The sequence below is a fragment of the Teleopsis dalmanni genome, chromosome 2 (genome assembly GCF_002237135.1).
Source record: "Teleopsis dalmanni isolate 2A chromosome 2, ASM223713v2, whole genome shotgun sequence".
Lineage (NCBI taxonomy): Eukaryota > Metazoa > Arthropoda > Insecta > Diptera > Diopsidae > Teleopsis > Teleopsis dalmanni.
Window position 1 is genome coordinate 24,790,533 of NC_051847.1, and position 14,076 is coordinate 24,804,608.

General features: G+C 27.4%; 6 protein-coding genes across 7 annotated transcripts; 2 read left to right on the plus strand and 4 right to left on the minus strand.

Annotated features, from left to right (window-relative positions):
* The first annotated feature begins 1,309 nt into the window (after positions 1-1,309).
* LOC119680919 (D-glucuronyl C5-epimerase B) lies at positions 1,310-3,809 on the plus strand. The gene is made up of 6 exons (XM_038093943.1): positions 1,310-1,523; positions 1,598-2,119; positions 2,194-2,346; positions 2,412-3,196; positions 3,253-3,467; positions 3,525-3,809. The coding sequence occupies exons 1-6, from the start codon at positions 1,431-1,433 to the stop codon at positions 3,674-3,676; spliced, it is 1,920 nt and encodes a 639-aa protein (XP_037949871.1). The 5' UTR covers positions 1,310-1,430; the 3' UTR covers positions 3,677-3,809.
* A 2,125-nt stretch (positions 3,810-5,934) lies between these two features.
* Positions 5,935-7,110, minus strand: LOC119682298 (coenzyme Q-binding protein COQ10, mitochondrial). The gene is made up of 3 exons (XM_038095708.1): positions 7,038-7,110; positions 6,750-6,854; positions 5,935-6,684 (listed from the first exon to the last, which is right to left on the minus strand). Exons 1-3 carry the CDS (start codon positions 7,100-7,102, stop codon positions 6,231-6,233), a joined length of 624 nt encoding a protein of 207 aa, XP_037951636.1. The 5' UTR covers positions 7,103-7,110; the 3' UTR covers positions 5,935-6,230.
* An 895-nt stretch (positions 7,111-8,005) lies between these two features.
* On the plus strand, positions 8,006-10,209 carry LOC119678358 (uncharacterized aarF domain-containing protein kinase 5). Its single transcript, XM_038090147.1, has 7 exons — positions 8,006-8,554; positions 8,629-8,777; positions 8,845-9,090; positions 9,155-9,320; positions 9,381-9,732; positions 9,796-9,960; positions 10,023-10,209. The coding sequence occupies exons 1-7, from the start codon at positions 8,071-8,073 to the stop codon at positions 10,141-10,143; spliced, it is 1,683 nt and encodes a 560-aa protein (XP_037946075.1). The 5' UTR covers positions 8,006-8,070; the 3' UTR covers positions 10,144-10,209.
* Positions 10,169-10,851, minus strand: LOC119678359 (UPF0545 protein C22orf39 homolog). The gene is made up of 2 exons (XM_038090148.1): positions 10,684-10,851; positions 10,169-10,619 (listed from the first exon to the last, which is right to left on the minus strand). Exons 1-2 carry the CDS (start codon positions 10,756-10,758, stop codon positions 10,221-10,223), a joined length of 474 nt encoding a protein of 157 aa, XP_037946076.1. The 5' UTR covers positions 10,759-10,851; the 3' UTR covers positions 10,169-10,220.
* Positions 10,852-11,119: 268 nt separating this feature from the next.
* On the minus strand, positions 11,120-12,919 carry LOC119678360 (snRNA-activating protein complex subunit 3). Its single transcript, XM_038090149.1, has one exon. The coding sequence runs from the start codon at positions 12,898-12,900 to the stop codon at positions 11,701-11,703; it is 1,200 nt and encodes a 399-aa protein (XP_037946077.1). The 5' UTR covers positions 12,901-12,919; the 3' UTR covers positions 11,120-11,700.
* Positions 12,817-13,676, minus strand: LOC119678361. Of its 2 annotated transcripts, XM_038090151.1 has the most exons (3): positions 13,313-13,676; positions 12,952-13,248; positions 12,817-12,890 (listed from the first exon to the last, which is right to left on the minus strand). In XM_038090151.1, the coding sequence occupies exons 1-2, from the start codon at positions 13,473-13,475 to the stop codon at positions 12,956-12,958; spliced, it is 456 nt and encodes a 151-aa protein (XP_037946079.1). In that variant the 5' UTR covers positions 13,476-13,676; the 3' UTR covers positions 12,817-12,890; positions 12,952-12,955. The 2 variants fall into 2 exon arrangements, with proteins under 2 accessions (XP_037946079.1, XP_037946078.1); XM_038090150.1 differs by lacking the exon at positions 12,817-12,890 and having other exon boundaries at positions 12,948-13,248.
* Positions 13,677-14,076: the final 400 nt, after the last annotated feature.

Genomic DNA, 14,076 nt, shown 5'->3' on the forward strand with positions numbered 1-14,076 from the left:
CTACATTTATATTTTTTCTCAAGTATCTGTATAGTATAATAATATAGTTTCTTGTCTTATACGGTAAAGTCGTTATCAAACTCTTATTTTAAAAATAGGTGCTTTCTATGGCTCGCAAGTGTAGTAAAAAACGACATACTGGCCTATAGGAGCTAAGCGACATTGGCATCACTGTTTCAATCTGTCAAATATTATGTTTTCGCAAACAGTGATTCTCACATATGTGCACATAAATCGAGCAAATTACAATTTGTATAAAAATAAATAATATGAAATTGAATGAATAATGAATTAAAAGCAATGTTAAGAAAATTATGAATTTTCCGTTTACAAGAAAATTTATAATAATTTAGAATATTTATGCCTTAATAAATACTGACTTCTTCGCAACTAGAAGTTAAAAAATTTAAAACTATTTTTAAATAAATGTTCTTCATATACTCCCAAAAATTTTTGGATTTATTTATGTGCATATTTTTAAAATATTCATTTTCCACAATTTTGCATATTTTTAGAATATTTCATTTTCACAATATTCAAATTTGTAAAACAGTTTAATCTTATTTGAATTTGTGTTTACAAATTTTGATATATGATTGAAATATTCATTGAAATTTCCAATTTTTCTTTACTGACCAAAGTGTTTGCCCACTTCACAACTACTTGCTTACATGTAAGCAATTATAGGCCAGCAACTTGCTGTTTTTTTGTCACACTTGCGAGCCACCGAAAGAACCTAATAAGAATGAGTTGCACAAAAATGTGTTTTATTTATTTTTTATTTCTAATTAAGAATATATTATTTTTCAATGTTTGAAAACTTAATTAAGAATATCTATCACTTATTATCAATTTTTATTAGTTTCAGTCTATAATTATATGTGAAAAATAATTTATATTTTATAGTTTTTTAATTAGTTTTTAATTGTTAAACAATTTGATACTTGTAATGTAAAGTTTTTTAAAACAAGAAATATGCTCATATCAATTATTCGGTTTCTTGATAACCTATAAATTTTTCAAGTGAAGAGCATCTCTGTAAGAAAAGAACATTCGTATTGGTATTCAAAATAAAATGAATAAGTTGGTAGCACTAGAATTTTATATCGATAATATAAACAAAAAACATTGTCACTGTCAATATCATATGTAAATTCCTATCGACATTTAGATGTTTTACGAGTAAAGATGAAGTTTAAGTAAATAAAGTATAAATATTATACGCATTAAACATTTTGAAAAATGCATAAAGAGAAAAAAATGTTTTTTTCATCATAACTTTAAAACAAACAACTAAAAATTTAAAAAAGTGTAGCTAATATAAAAATATTCTTAATATGCATTGGTACTTACATATGTATATAAAAAAAAATCACATGCTTTAACATCAAAAGTACTTCTAGAGGATATCTCTATATACTATTTCATCAATGACAACTAATTTTGCTTTAATAGCAAAATCAACAAATGTTACTACTACATCTCAACTGACCGCTGATGGTCAGTGCAGTTATCGCAAAAAGGTTAGATAAAACTGCATCTGCATATTTGGTATAACAATAATTAACAATCTATATGGCATTTCTATCATTTGCAGCACGAGCCAATCATTCTTTTCATTATGCGAGTTAATCTCAAAGCTGTTTTGTTTTTTTTAACCGTTGCTGTAGTTGTTATAACATTTGCAGTTTATATCCGCTGCTCTGAATTCACATTTCCACATGTCCTTGTCAGACATTGGGATCGTCGGTTATATGAAGTAATTGGTGACTCCAGCATTGGAAATGAGTTAACAGATAATGATATTACGGAAAATACAAAAATAAGTGGAGCTCTCAGCACCTTGCAGTCTATTGACTGCGATATAAATCAAGAGTACACAATAACTTGTATGCGCGATGAGAAATTCAACGAAATATATGTACCATTTTCCTTTATACATAAATACTTTGATATCACTGGTGGTATAGCTGTTAATACAAAGGAAGCTGGTAACGTAGAAAAAAAAGAAAAAGTTATTAAATTTAACTGGTGGCACAGCACTGCTAAAATTAATTTACCGAAAGGCAAATATGATGCTCGAGGTTTATATATGTATTTTGAAAACTATAATGTCGAGGTAAGTCAAAGATTCTAATATGAACACAACTTCCATTTGATTTCATGGAATATCATTAAATTTCTTTTTTTAAGGTTCGAGATCGTGTAAAATGTATCAGTCCAGTTGAAGGTGTACCTTTGAGCACGCAATGGGAAAAACGTGGTTATTTTTATCCAACTCAAATTGCACAATTTGCATTATCACACTATAGTAAAAATCTGACAGAACAGGAACCACGCAATAAGGTATAAATAATTACCTTATGAAGTACATTTGCATTAATGTTAAATATTGCAATACAATTTTATAGATTCTAGAAGATGCTGATGCTAATCAAAATGAATGGCTTATGCCGAAAGGTAGTAATATTTCTCGAATATGGCATCCCAAATTCAATACTTCCGTTATACAATACGAGACTTCAATTGATTATGATAGCGCTGTAACGATTAAAGTTGATCAAGGTGCTGATTATGTCCTTAGTATAGATTTGCTATTAGTTACAAATAGCAGCAGTTTAATGATAAACATGCTAAATCGAGAAACAAAGCGTATATATCGTTTGCATTATATACCAGCCGATTTATTACTAAGCGTACAGGAAGATAACATTTATTATGGATTGGGTACATCTGCTTTAAATAAATGGAGACATACTACTCGAGATTTAGCTATTGATATCCAGAAGGGTCTCACATCTGATAAGAAATCTGCAATTAAAGTTCGTCGTAGTGATTTAAGAGTATTATCAATATCATTTTTAGGAATAGGTTTCTTTGATAATATAACGCTTGCTACTTCGAATCACATGGCGCATTTTTATGATGCCGCCGAGTGGTTTGTTAATAACCAGGACATGAAAACTGGCGGCTGGCCAAATCCTGTTAAACGAAGTTTAAATGGTTTTGCGGAACTTCATGCTGGTTGGATTTCGGCAATGGGGCAGGGGCATGCTATTTCAGTTCTATCACGAGCCTATTGGCATTCTGGTGGTGATAAACGCTTTTTGAAAGCTGCAGCTTTTGCGCTTAAACCTTTTCATGTATTGTCTAAAGACGGCGGAGTATTGGCACAATTTATGGACAAATATTTTTGGTATGTTTTTTTTTTTATTGAACAATTTATTAATATAACAGAGTACTCAATAATAGGTACGAAGAATATCCTACGACACCATCATCGTTTGTGCTTAATGGTTTCATATATTCCTTACTGGGTTTGTACGACTTAAACTCGACAGCGCCAGCATATGTGGCAGGAGAAGCTGGTAAGCTTTATAATCAAGGGATGCAGTCACTTAAAAAGATGTTGCTTCTTTATGACACTGGTTCTGGCACAAGTTACGATTTAAGGCATTTGAGTTTAGGTTTGATATTTAGTTTTATTTTAATAAATTTCTTACAATAAATTGAAATATTTATAGGTGTGGCACCTAATTTAGCTCGGTGGGACTATCACGCCACACATGTAAATCAGTTGCTATTATTGGCAACAATTGATAGTGATCCTTTAATATCCCGAACTGCTGAACGTTGGAAAGGATATATGTTTGGTAAACGTGCCAAACATAATTGATAGCTTCAATAACTGTACTACATTATACTATATATATATATATACATATATACACTTAGAAAATAAGAAAATCGAAAATTAGGACGTCTAGCGTCTAACAAAGTGATATTGTGAACTAATTTTAAGTATTGTTTTACTTAACTTAAAGTTTAATACGTTTTTAAATAAACTTTTTAGTATTGTTCCATTAAAAAATATTTTTTGTAGTATTGACTTACCTTTATATGTATTTTTCTTCTTGTATTTTTGTGGTGCTGCTTTATGTTTTAAGTTTGTTTATTTTTTCAATATGTTTAAGTTTTTTAGTAGCACATCTAACTTAGAAAGTACCTTAAAGTATTTTAAGAAGTTTTATAATATTGAGAAAAATTTACACTGTAGAAATATATGTATATGTAGTGGCACTGTCATATATGAAAGAATTTGAAATGAGTGTTGTAATTAATTAATTTGCAACAATTTTTGATTAATTATATTTGCTTAATGTATTTAAGTTGAAAAAAAAGCTAGTAGAAATACAATATATTGAATTTTAATTTTAAAATAATGTAGTGTTAAGCTTTTTTCTTTTGATCGTGTTATAAAATCAGATATTTAGAAAAAAAAACTGTTATAGTGATGCAACATTTATCTAAATCAATGTTTTTTTTTTTCAATCAATGTTTTGTAAAATAGTAGGTCTCTAATATATAAAACGTTAATATTTCTTAGTAGTATTAAATTGAAGAAAATGCAATTTAATAGTTAATATGAATAACATGCCAATATGGAGCAGTGCATATCGTCTTAAAATTAAATTTAAAAAATTAACTCAAAAGGATTTAATATACAACAGAATTTGTATATTGTAATTTTTTTATATTATCCTTATTAAATTCATTCCATAATTTTTTATACAAAGAGATATTGCAATAATGTAATATAGTGCATATGAGCGACGCAATAATTTCAAATATTTGTTTTGTTAAAATTTATTTATTTTTAACATAAAATGCTTAAAAGTAGTATTTTATATATAGACAAGTATACAAACATCAGTTTTACACATAATATCAACGGAATTGCTAAGACTTGATTGGTTTTTAATGTACATGTAAAAGTTTGTCATGTCAATTAAACAAAATTGTACAATAATATTTTATTATACGAATTAATTTATATTTATTTGAGTCTTATTGGTTTCAAATATTTATATGTACTCCCAAACTTTAAATTTTATTTCATTCAATAATATTGTTATTTTTAAAATCGAATTTAAGAAATGTGTACTTAATTAAGTTTTAGTTTTTAAATAAAAAAATATTTTATTAACTAAAAGTAATAATAAGCAGAGTTTAGCGAAATTGAATATATACATAATAAAATACAAGTAAAAAATTGTGTATTTTGGTTTTGAATTATTTAATAATAAAATAAACTAATGAGAATTATGTTGAAATTTTATATATAATAATTTTTTATTTTGTTTAAAGCTCTTTTTAGAAAAAAAAAAGTGAAGGAATATTAATTTTGCAATAGATTAACTTTATATCCGGAAAAGTCGTAAAATGTGCATTTTAAAAATTTTAGTGTAGAGGAAGATTTAGCTTATTTATGCACATGAACTTAACATATTTATTTAGTTATATCAATATATTTATATTTAATTGAACATCTTCGCGTGAAATGTACATTTTATTTTAATTTTATAAGAAAATATTGGTTATTTTTTGATATGAGTTTAATTTATTAAAATTATTTACATATAATTGAAAAATCTATAATAATTTATGAATGGGGTAATTGGTCATTTAAATAAAAATAAAAAAACTATAATTTATTATTTATATTGAAACGAATTATGTTATTAATATAATTTCCATCTTCTTGACCATCTTCGATAGTCAGTTTCCCTGAAGATGACCACTGATGATGGGTATTTGGCAATACTCAAAAAAACTGTATAACTGTATTACTAAAATTCAGATAATTAAAATAATATAAAATAAATTGTTGTTGTTGTACTTCACTACTTTTCGAAAAATCTCTTCATAAAATAATTTGTTTTAAATATAAGTAATAAATTATAGTTTTTTATTTCTATTTAAATGACAAATTAGCCCACTCATAAATTATTATTTATATGTTATATTGTACACCTTTGATAAAGGTACTTTTTATTTTTAAATTAATGGAAAATTTAGTTTATTTTTATCCATATGATATTAACATATTTATTTAATTATGTGATTCAATATTCATTTTTAATTGAAGAATTTTATAAAATGTACATTTTGTTTTTAAATTTTAGTTTTGAAGAAAATAAGATATAAGGTGTATTTTCCTCTTTTTACTCTTGCAACTTATGCATTTTGCTGCCAAATGGCTTAGGAAATATAATATTACTATCCTGCTATGTAATTTGAATGAACGATATGTTAACAATAGTTATCGATAAGTTAAATTTGACCTAATACAAGCTGTAAAAAATAACTATAGTTAAAGATACAGAAGAGTCAATTATATAGGAATAGAAATAGTAATAAATTTAATAAAACTAATTATTATTTAATAGTCAAGATCTGCGTGTCGATAAAATATGCGATTTTATTGAGGGTGCACCATATCTACGTATAGCCTCTTTTACAAATGCATGTTCCATTTGATCACATATTAAGTCAAAAAATAAGTTTGCTATATTACTATGTAACAATGATTTAAATTCAAAAGAAACTTTAAAATCTACAACACAAGATTGTGGAATATCCTTTAAACCGGCACTGAAACGCCACTCATTTAGAAGATAGTTGAATAAACGTCCATCTTTACAAACAGATTTTACTAAACTGTGTGGCATTAAGGAAACAGTCGATGTATAAGCTTCATTAAGTGGTGGAAAACCGACAATAAGATCTGCTCTAAATCCATTTTGTTGTTGACTGTGGACATGTGATTTTTTCACGTAAGGTACAAAGTTATAATAATTCGTTACATCTGCTACAACTTCATACATTTCTTGCATGGAATAACTATAATTTAATAACATTTAGTAAAAATTATATATACATATAAACATACTGTATATAGATCTTACCCAATTAACTCCTTTTTCACATATTCTCTATTTTTATTTGTTAAATTTGATATATTAAAGATGTTACGAGCTTTAGAATTTGAGTTCACGTGCCATGATGCAATACTGCAATAAAAGTAACATATGTACTTACATATATAATTTTATTTTTCTAAATCTTTAGCACGCCTACATTGGAATTTCACATATTAAGGATCAGCGCAACACGTGTATTCGCTGGACTGTCCCAGTTTCATACATTATGTAATGTAAATATTTATATTAAATTGGGAATTTTTACAAACTTACGATAATTTACAATTACAGCAAAGTATGTGTTTATTTGGTAAGACCAATTGTAATGTTTTTAGCATAATTTTATTATTTTAAATAAAGTTTTCGTTTATTAAAAAATATTAAAGCGTTTACAAAACTAAATAAAGGACTTTGTAGTCAGTAATTTATTATTTTGTTTTGCTAAACTATTCTGTGAACAGCTGATAGCTTTTATTATATGCCAAACAGCTGTTCTCGCAATTTCAAGGTAAACATACTTATGTACTTATTAGACAGGAAAAATATATTAAAAAAATTATTAAAATATTCTAACGGTGAGTTCGTTAATAGATTTACATTTCTTTATTATTAAAAACAATTTTGTAATTCATATTGGCACATTTACACTCCTGCGTAAAATAAAAATGAACTGGTTCCAGAAGTGACCACGGCTGGGCTATAATTCGGAATCATTTATCACCATCGACAACTGTGCTCACCATTTGTATACATTTTTAAAATAATAGAATAACATATAAAGATATAAAACAAAAATTATTATATGTAAGTTCAAACATAGAAATTAATAATTATTGTTACTTAAAGGTGCATCCAAACCAAAACGAACGAACCAACATTTGCAGATAATGGTCGCTTTGGGGTGGATGTATCTTAATATAACAAAGGGAATTTTATTTATAACAATTATTAAGTTAATTAGAAATGATAAATTTGTTATATTTTTATTCTTACTTATTTAAAACGATATTTATAAAAACGATGACATAGTTATATTTTTAACCTTACAAATGATGATGATGATCATAAGTATTATTATTTTTGTAAATAATATAAATAGCATTAGAACAATAACTTGCACCAAAAACGACGGTAGTGTCCGAAATATTAATATTCAATGATCTTACATAAAGTACATATATTTTCTCATTATCTATTGCTTACGTTAACAAAAATTTATTTATTTTCAGGAGGTTGACCTATATTTAAATGCATTAAATCAATCTAACTTAAGAATTATATTGCAGAGAAACAGTTTACTTTCACTATGCATATCACAAGATTATGTACAAAAAGTCGTCTTTTATTGCAGTGTGCAAATAGAGCAACAAGTGATGTTAACATTAAAAAATCATTTCTGCACAATCATCGTTTAGGTTATGGAAGTAGGCTAAAGTTCAAACTAACGTACCTGGGTTTTGGACTTTTAGGCAGTACAATTGCTTACGATGGCATTATCAATGAATTTACTTACTGTGGTGCTACTTTTAGATTTATACGTTCACTGAAAACTGCTTCTTTGATTGCAGTTGATTATATATTACTGGAAAGGCATGAAAATGATAAAGATTATGACAACCAGTTAAGTGCGGTGCATCAGAGAAGTGCTAATCGCTTATTAGAAACATGTTTGAAAAATGGTGGCCTATATATTAAAGTTGGGCAAGGTTTTGCTGCTATTAATCACATACTCCCTAAGGAATATACAAGCACACTTGCAAAATTACAAGATGAGTGTTTGCCAACTTCACGTAAGTGCCATACAAAATTGGTAATTGTGCTTTTATAAGTTATATTTTTATTTTAATTTTATTTTCTTCACTAGGTAATGATGTACAAAAACTATTTCATGAAGAATTTGGACAATTGCCAGAGAAAATATTTGCCGAATTCGACTATAAACCAGTAGCAGCCGCTAGTTTAGCACAAGTGTTTCGTGGTAAACTCTTGAATGGTGATGAAGTAGCTATAAAAGTAAGATGAAGTAGCTATATACATTTTTAGTGTATTTAATTTAATTTTGGAAATGGGTTTAATATAGGTTCAATATAGTGATTTACGCAAACGTTTTACTAGTGATCTGGGTACTATAATGTTTTTACAAGATATTATCGAATTATTTTTCAAAAACTATAACTTTGGTTGGATATTGCGTGACGTACGTAAGAATTTAATACAAGAGTTGAACTTCGTGAATGAGGGCAAAAACTCAGAAAAATGCGCAAAGGATTTTGAAAATTTTAAATATGTTTACATACCGAAGGTTTATTGGAAATATACTACAACCGTAAGTATAACCGTTGTTAAGATGTATATAGACATTTTCTTAATATGGTCGGCTTTTTCATAAGCGCGTTTTAACTTTAGAGTGGATGAATGGATTTAAAATTAGTGATATGGAGCAAATACGGCGTAATAAGATGGATTTACGTGATATTGATATGAAGTTATTTAAAATGTTTGCTGAGCAAATATTTAAAACTGGATTCGTACATGCAGACCCCCATCCAGGAAATAGTAAATTTATTATTTTAATTTATCATTAAGTTTTATATTTATTAATAAAGAATTTAATAGTTTTTATACGAAAAAACCCAAATAATGGCAAAGCAGAACTTATATTACTTGATCATGGCCTTTATGAAATATTACCGGAAGAAGTACGTTTGCCGCTCTGCGAGTTTTGGGAAGCTACTGTATTACGTAACGACAAAAAAATGGAAGAATGTGCAAAAAAAATGAACATAAAGGACTATATGAAGTTCGCAGAAGTTTTATTTCAACAGCCTATTAGTATGAATAATGGGCATATAAAAACGAAATTAACACAAGCAGATATAGAATATATTCAGGAAATTGCGAAAAAGAATTTCGATTTAATAATGAACACATTAAAGGAAATGCCACGTAATATGATTTTTGTAGTAAGGTAGGTAATGCTTATTTATAAACACAAATACTTGTTGATATGCACATTATATAATTATATTAGAAATTTAAACACTGTAAGAGCAATTGGAAGGCACCATGGTGATGTAGTTGATCGACCTAGCGTTATGGCAAAACATGCTCAAAAATGTGTGAATAAAAACTTCAATTCATTTACTGGACGTTTACAATGGTTTTACCGGCGGTGTATATTTGAATATTGCTTGTGGTAACTTAATTATTTTTACTATTTCATATAAATGCAATGACTGTATTTCATTTCAATTTTAGGCGAAATGCTTTCAAAATAAGATGTTTAAATTTGTACTTTTTAATTCTGTACAAATTGGGACGAGCCCCTAAAGAAGCTACAACATTACTGCAGACATTTCCATTTGAAGAACAAAGTTGACGTCTTTTGTAAAAACTTTTGATATTTAGTTAGATATATCAAATAAATATATATTTTCATATTTAATTTTCAAGTATTTACATTATTGTACAGTATGACTTTGATTCTTTCTCTACAGGCAATTGGCCTTCCAATTCCATTTGTTTAAGTTTAAGATAAGAGTTCTCATAGCGTTTTGTAAGCCATTCTGGTAGGGGTTTACTCCAGTCATCCGGTGGGCTTGAACGTTTTTTCCATGTTGTGTTGCCATAATGAGCTTTCATACGCGTTTCACGCCTTTGTTGTTCGCTTTTAATTATAGCTTCACCTGCTGTTACATCACGTCTTTCAGATTCCTCGTACGCTATACAGTTGTCATAATCTGTTTTCCATTGTGTACAATCGGTATTTTCGCCATCCACAAAATATTGATGAAAACGGGCTTTAATACTAGTGCAGTTATCATATTCATCCTTATATAAGCTGCACGAACGTATCTAATGTAATAAAAATATGTATATAAATTTCAGCTGTTTTTGTGTATTTTTCAAATCTTCCTACCGACCAAGCATTCTTTAGGGTTGGCGCAATGTTTGAAGAAGAAGAATTTTCACTTATTTCATCTTTATTCGACATGTCTTCCCTTTAAAGAATAAACTATAAACAAAAATCTGTATAATACATACTAAAGTATATTACACGCTTTATAAAGTGACGTTTAACTTAACAGCTGATTTAAAAAAAAAAACAAAAAAAATTGTTTATCCATACAAAAGCATACTTTGCTCCGATACAGTGAAAACACATTATAAACACGTTTTATCAAATTTTGATTTATATTTGAACATTTAAAATTATACAAGATACAAAATAAATTGCGTTATTTAGCTTATACATAGAAAATACATATTCCTGATTCAATTAATATTATTTTAATTTATAGACTTATATTTATAAATCAAACATTTATATACATTTATTAAAATTTTCTTAATATTTATTTGAATGCAAAACAATAATGTGACACAGACATAAATCTTATTTAAATTATTAACGATATAAAATATTTGATTATGTACTCCTTGGCGATGCTAATCAAATAATTCTTAATAAATTAAACACATCACCTGGGTACTTAGTGGTTCACAATTATTATACTTAACTCTATGCAGTAAAAAAGCAGTAAGTTTCCAATTCATCATTGCACCAAAATCATCCTGCATCAAAATGACGTAAATCATTCAAATAATATATTCTTTGATAAAAATTCAAAATGAATCACAAATTTTCTTCTAATTTTTCGACCAAGCTGGTACTTCTTGCACATTTATCGTTTTGATACAGCATGCCCTATATAATGAAAATATGACATAAAATAAATAAAATAATCATTTAAATGCAGCTAAATTCAAAATAATTGGCTTCTCTGCAAAATTTCCTGCTTTTAGTATGTAAGAAGATTTTGTATGTATGGAGATAAATCAACATCAATTCTGTTTTTCCAATTCCATATTATTAATTTAATAATGATTATCTTCAATAATGCTATTTTTATTTCAAAAGTAGTAAAAGTCTTCTTCATGAAGATCTTCTTTCATTATCATCATCCGATTTTTCAGCGTTATTATCTTCAATTTTAAAATCGCGTACTCGATATGCAACAAATTCACCAATTTTTTTATTACCGGTATAGAAAAAATCATTCAAACAATTTCCACATAAATAAGCTGGATCATGCAGTTGGCGATTACTATTTTTAACGACAAAAAAGTAATGTTGACTACTACACATTTCACATATGCGATTAGTGTGCACATTATATGATTTTAAAATTGGATAACATTTCTTTGAAAAGTATTGATCACTAGGTGTTAGGATTTCGACTTGTGAAAAAGTAAATAAATGTTGACAATTTCCATGATGCTGGTATAATTGTGGAAAACCAATGCTTACTGTTAGGTCAAAAAAACGCACATTTTCCATATTTTTTACAGAAAAGTTAAAGTTCTGTAAACCATTAGTTTTTTTAGCCCATTCACGTATAATTGCTGAATAGTCAGCATTTTGTGGAATCCGCATATCGTTGTAAAATGTATCTGTTATAAAAAAAAATCCAGGATCTTGAAATTTTTCTGGAAGTTCTGCATATGGTTCGTCACTTACATCAAAAAATCTTTTTTTACCGCATATACATGAAACTTTGTCCCGAAGCTCTGTTAGTAAATTACTTCCCAAGCACTGAAATTCTTCAGCAAATTTAGGTTTTTCCAATTTTTGACCTTCATGAGAAACACGTCGTGGACTGTAAAATCTTACAGTTATAACTAAATCGCTAACAAAACCCCTTGCATCAATTTTTTCAAATGGAGTTTCTACCATCTTATATATTTCAGCTGATCGCTTAAATGGATTTTTTTCAGATTGTTTCTTAGAATTCCTTAAATAATTATCGGATTTCAAATTTGATACACTTTCAGCACATTTGTATCGACAGCGATAGATTTCAGAAACACCTGGTTGATATTCATATACCTCACTCTCATCTGGCACTGAAAGTTTATTTAGTGATGTAGCTTCCTCCAGATTCAATAATTCCTCGTCCGTAATACGATTTCGCATACAATGTCTTATATTTAATTCCACTAATGGATGTTCGATCATAAAAATTAAATTTTCTTTAAGCTTATTTGAATAGTTTACGAAAAAATCATTAAGCGAAATGGGAGGAGCCATTTCAACTCCCATTATTTCTTCCATTACTTTTGTTTCTATAGACATTTAGATTTAGATTAATATAATCAATCAAAATATTATCAATATAAAAGTTACACAATTATTGTCTATCTTCTGGAAAAGTCTTAATAGCTTCAGTATATGATATATTTAATTTAATATTTTGTTCAGTACTTTTATCTTCCAGTATATTTTTGTTTGTGTAACTTGAATTATCTTCAATATTAGTGTTTTCGCCTATAAACATTCTTTCAAATTTTATAATTTTGTTCGTTTTTCCCATATACGAGTACATTTGTGGAGACGAAGTTTCAAAAAGTGTATCAGCTGCAACGTTTTCCGCACAATCATCACTGAAAAACACTTTAGTAGCCAAGGCAAAGTCAAAATTACCTGAAATGTTTAATTTTTTATATTAGTGCTCTGTAATGTTATAAAATAGTTCACCACGCCTAACCTTTAAATATGTTGCCCTTTATTTCTGCAATTGGATTTTTCGTTTCTAATCCAATTATTTTAATTGCTTGTTTACAGTCTTCAACTTCATGTTTCAATAACTGATTTTGAAAGTCTGCGAAAACTAAATAAGAATCTTCATCTTCATATTCGGAGTCGCTCATTACTATAATCAAAACAATATACAAATATTTTGTTATATTTTATAACATTCCACGCTTCGTCACAAATTTTGACGTTTCGATTTAAAACGAGAAGAGTTGCCAGTTAAAGTTGTTAGGCGTTCATTTCTCCAGCACGATATAAACAAAAGAATATTTGTACAAGTATTCCTTGATGTTTAGACTTCGTATTCGGTTTTACGAAGTATTCTGACATTCTGATTAAACAGATTTTAAAAAAGTCTCCGAAATTGAAAATTTAATGTGAGAGCACAATATGCAAACGGACGTGCATCACACAAATTGTTTGAAGGATGATAGAATTTGCTTTGTTTGTATTATTTTGTGGTTTTGGTATTTTATGCAGGAAATTATACACATGTGTTTGTTTTATTTTATTTAATTACATATTATTAAATAAAAAATTTATAAATTATAATTATAAATAACTTATATTTATAATTTATATTAAAAAAATTAAATTAATGAAAATATTATATATAAAATACACATATAAAAATTTGATGATATTAATGAAAAATTTATAAAAGTTTTCATTTTTCCTTTCTAAAAAAATATTAAATCACAAAATAAAACCTTTTAA

What these genes read in the sequence shown, in the direction of transcription:
- LOC119678358 (XM_038090147.1), top strand. Translation starts at nt 8,071, where the DNA reads ATGCATATCACAAGATTATGTACAAAAAGTCGTCTTTTATTGCAGTGT. An exon ending in AGACCCCCATCCAGGAAATA is followed by an intron (nt 9,321 to 9,380) that starts GTAAATTTATTA and finishes AGAATTTAATAG; the next exon opens with TTTTTATACGAAAAAACCCA. An exon ending in AATATGATTTTTGTAGTAAG is followed by an intron (nt 9,733 to 9,795) that starts GTAGGTAATGCT and finishes TAATTATATTAG; the next exon opens with AAATTTAAACACTGTAAGAG.
- LOC119680919 (XM_038093943.1), top strand. Translation starts at nt 1,431, where the DNA reads ATGACAACTAATTTTGCTTTAATAGCAAAATCAACAAATGTTACTACT. An exon ending in AACAGGAACCACGCAATAAG is followed by an intron (nt 2,347 to 2,411) that starts GTATAAATAATT and finishes ACAATTTTATAG; the next exon opens with ATTCTAGAAGATGCTGATGC. An exon ending in TTTAAGGCATTTGAGTTTAG is followed by an intron (nt 3,468 to 3,524) that starts GTTTGATATTTA and finishes AAATATTTATAG; the next exon opens with GTGTGGCACCTAATTTAGCT.
- LOC119678361 (XM_038090151.1), bottom strand. Translation starts at nt 13,475, where the DNA reads ATGAGCGACTCCGAATATGAAGATGAAGATTCTTATTTAGTTTTCGCA. An exon ending in AAAGGGCAACATATTTAAAG is followed by an intron (nt 13,249 to 13,312) that starts GTTAGGCGTGGT and finishes TAAACATTTCAG; the next exon opens with GTAATTTTGACTTTGCCTTG.
- LOC119678359 (XM_038090148.1), bottom strand. Translation starts at nt 10,758, where the DNA reads ATGTCGAATAAAGATGAAATAAGTGAAAATTCTTCTTCTTCAAACATT. An exon ending in CCCTAAAGAATGCTTGGTCG is followed by an intron (nt 10,620 to 10,683) that starts GTAGGAAGATTT and finishes TTATTACATTAG; the next exon opens with ATACGTTCGTGCAGCTTATA.
- LOC119682298 (XM_038095708.1), bottom strand. Translation starts at nt 7,102, where the DNA reads ATGCTAAAAACATTACAATTGGTCTTACCAAATAAACACATACTTTGC. An exon ending in TGCTGTAATTGTAAATTATC is followed by an intron (nt 6,855 to 7,037) that starts GTAAGTTTGTAA and finishes CTTTTATTGCAG; the next exon opens with TATTGCATCATGGCACGTGA. An exon ending in GTGAAAAAGGAGTTAATTGG is followed by an intron (nt 6,685 to 6,749) that starts GTAAGATCTATA and finishes ATTAAATTATAG; the next exon opens with TTATTCCATGCAAGAAATGT.
- LOC119678360 (XM_038090149.1), bottom strand. Translation starts at nt 12,900, where the DNA reads ATGTCTATAGAAACAAAAGTAATGGAAGAAATAATGGGAGTTGAAATG.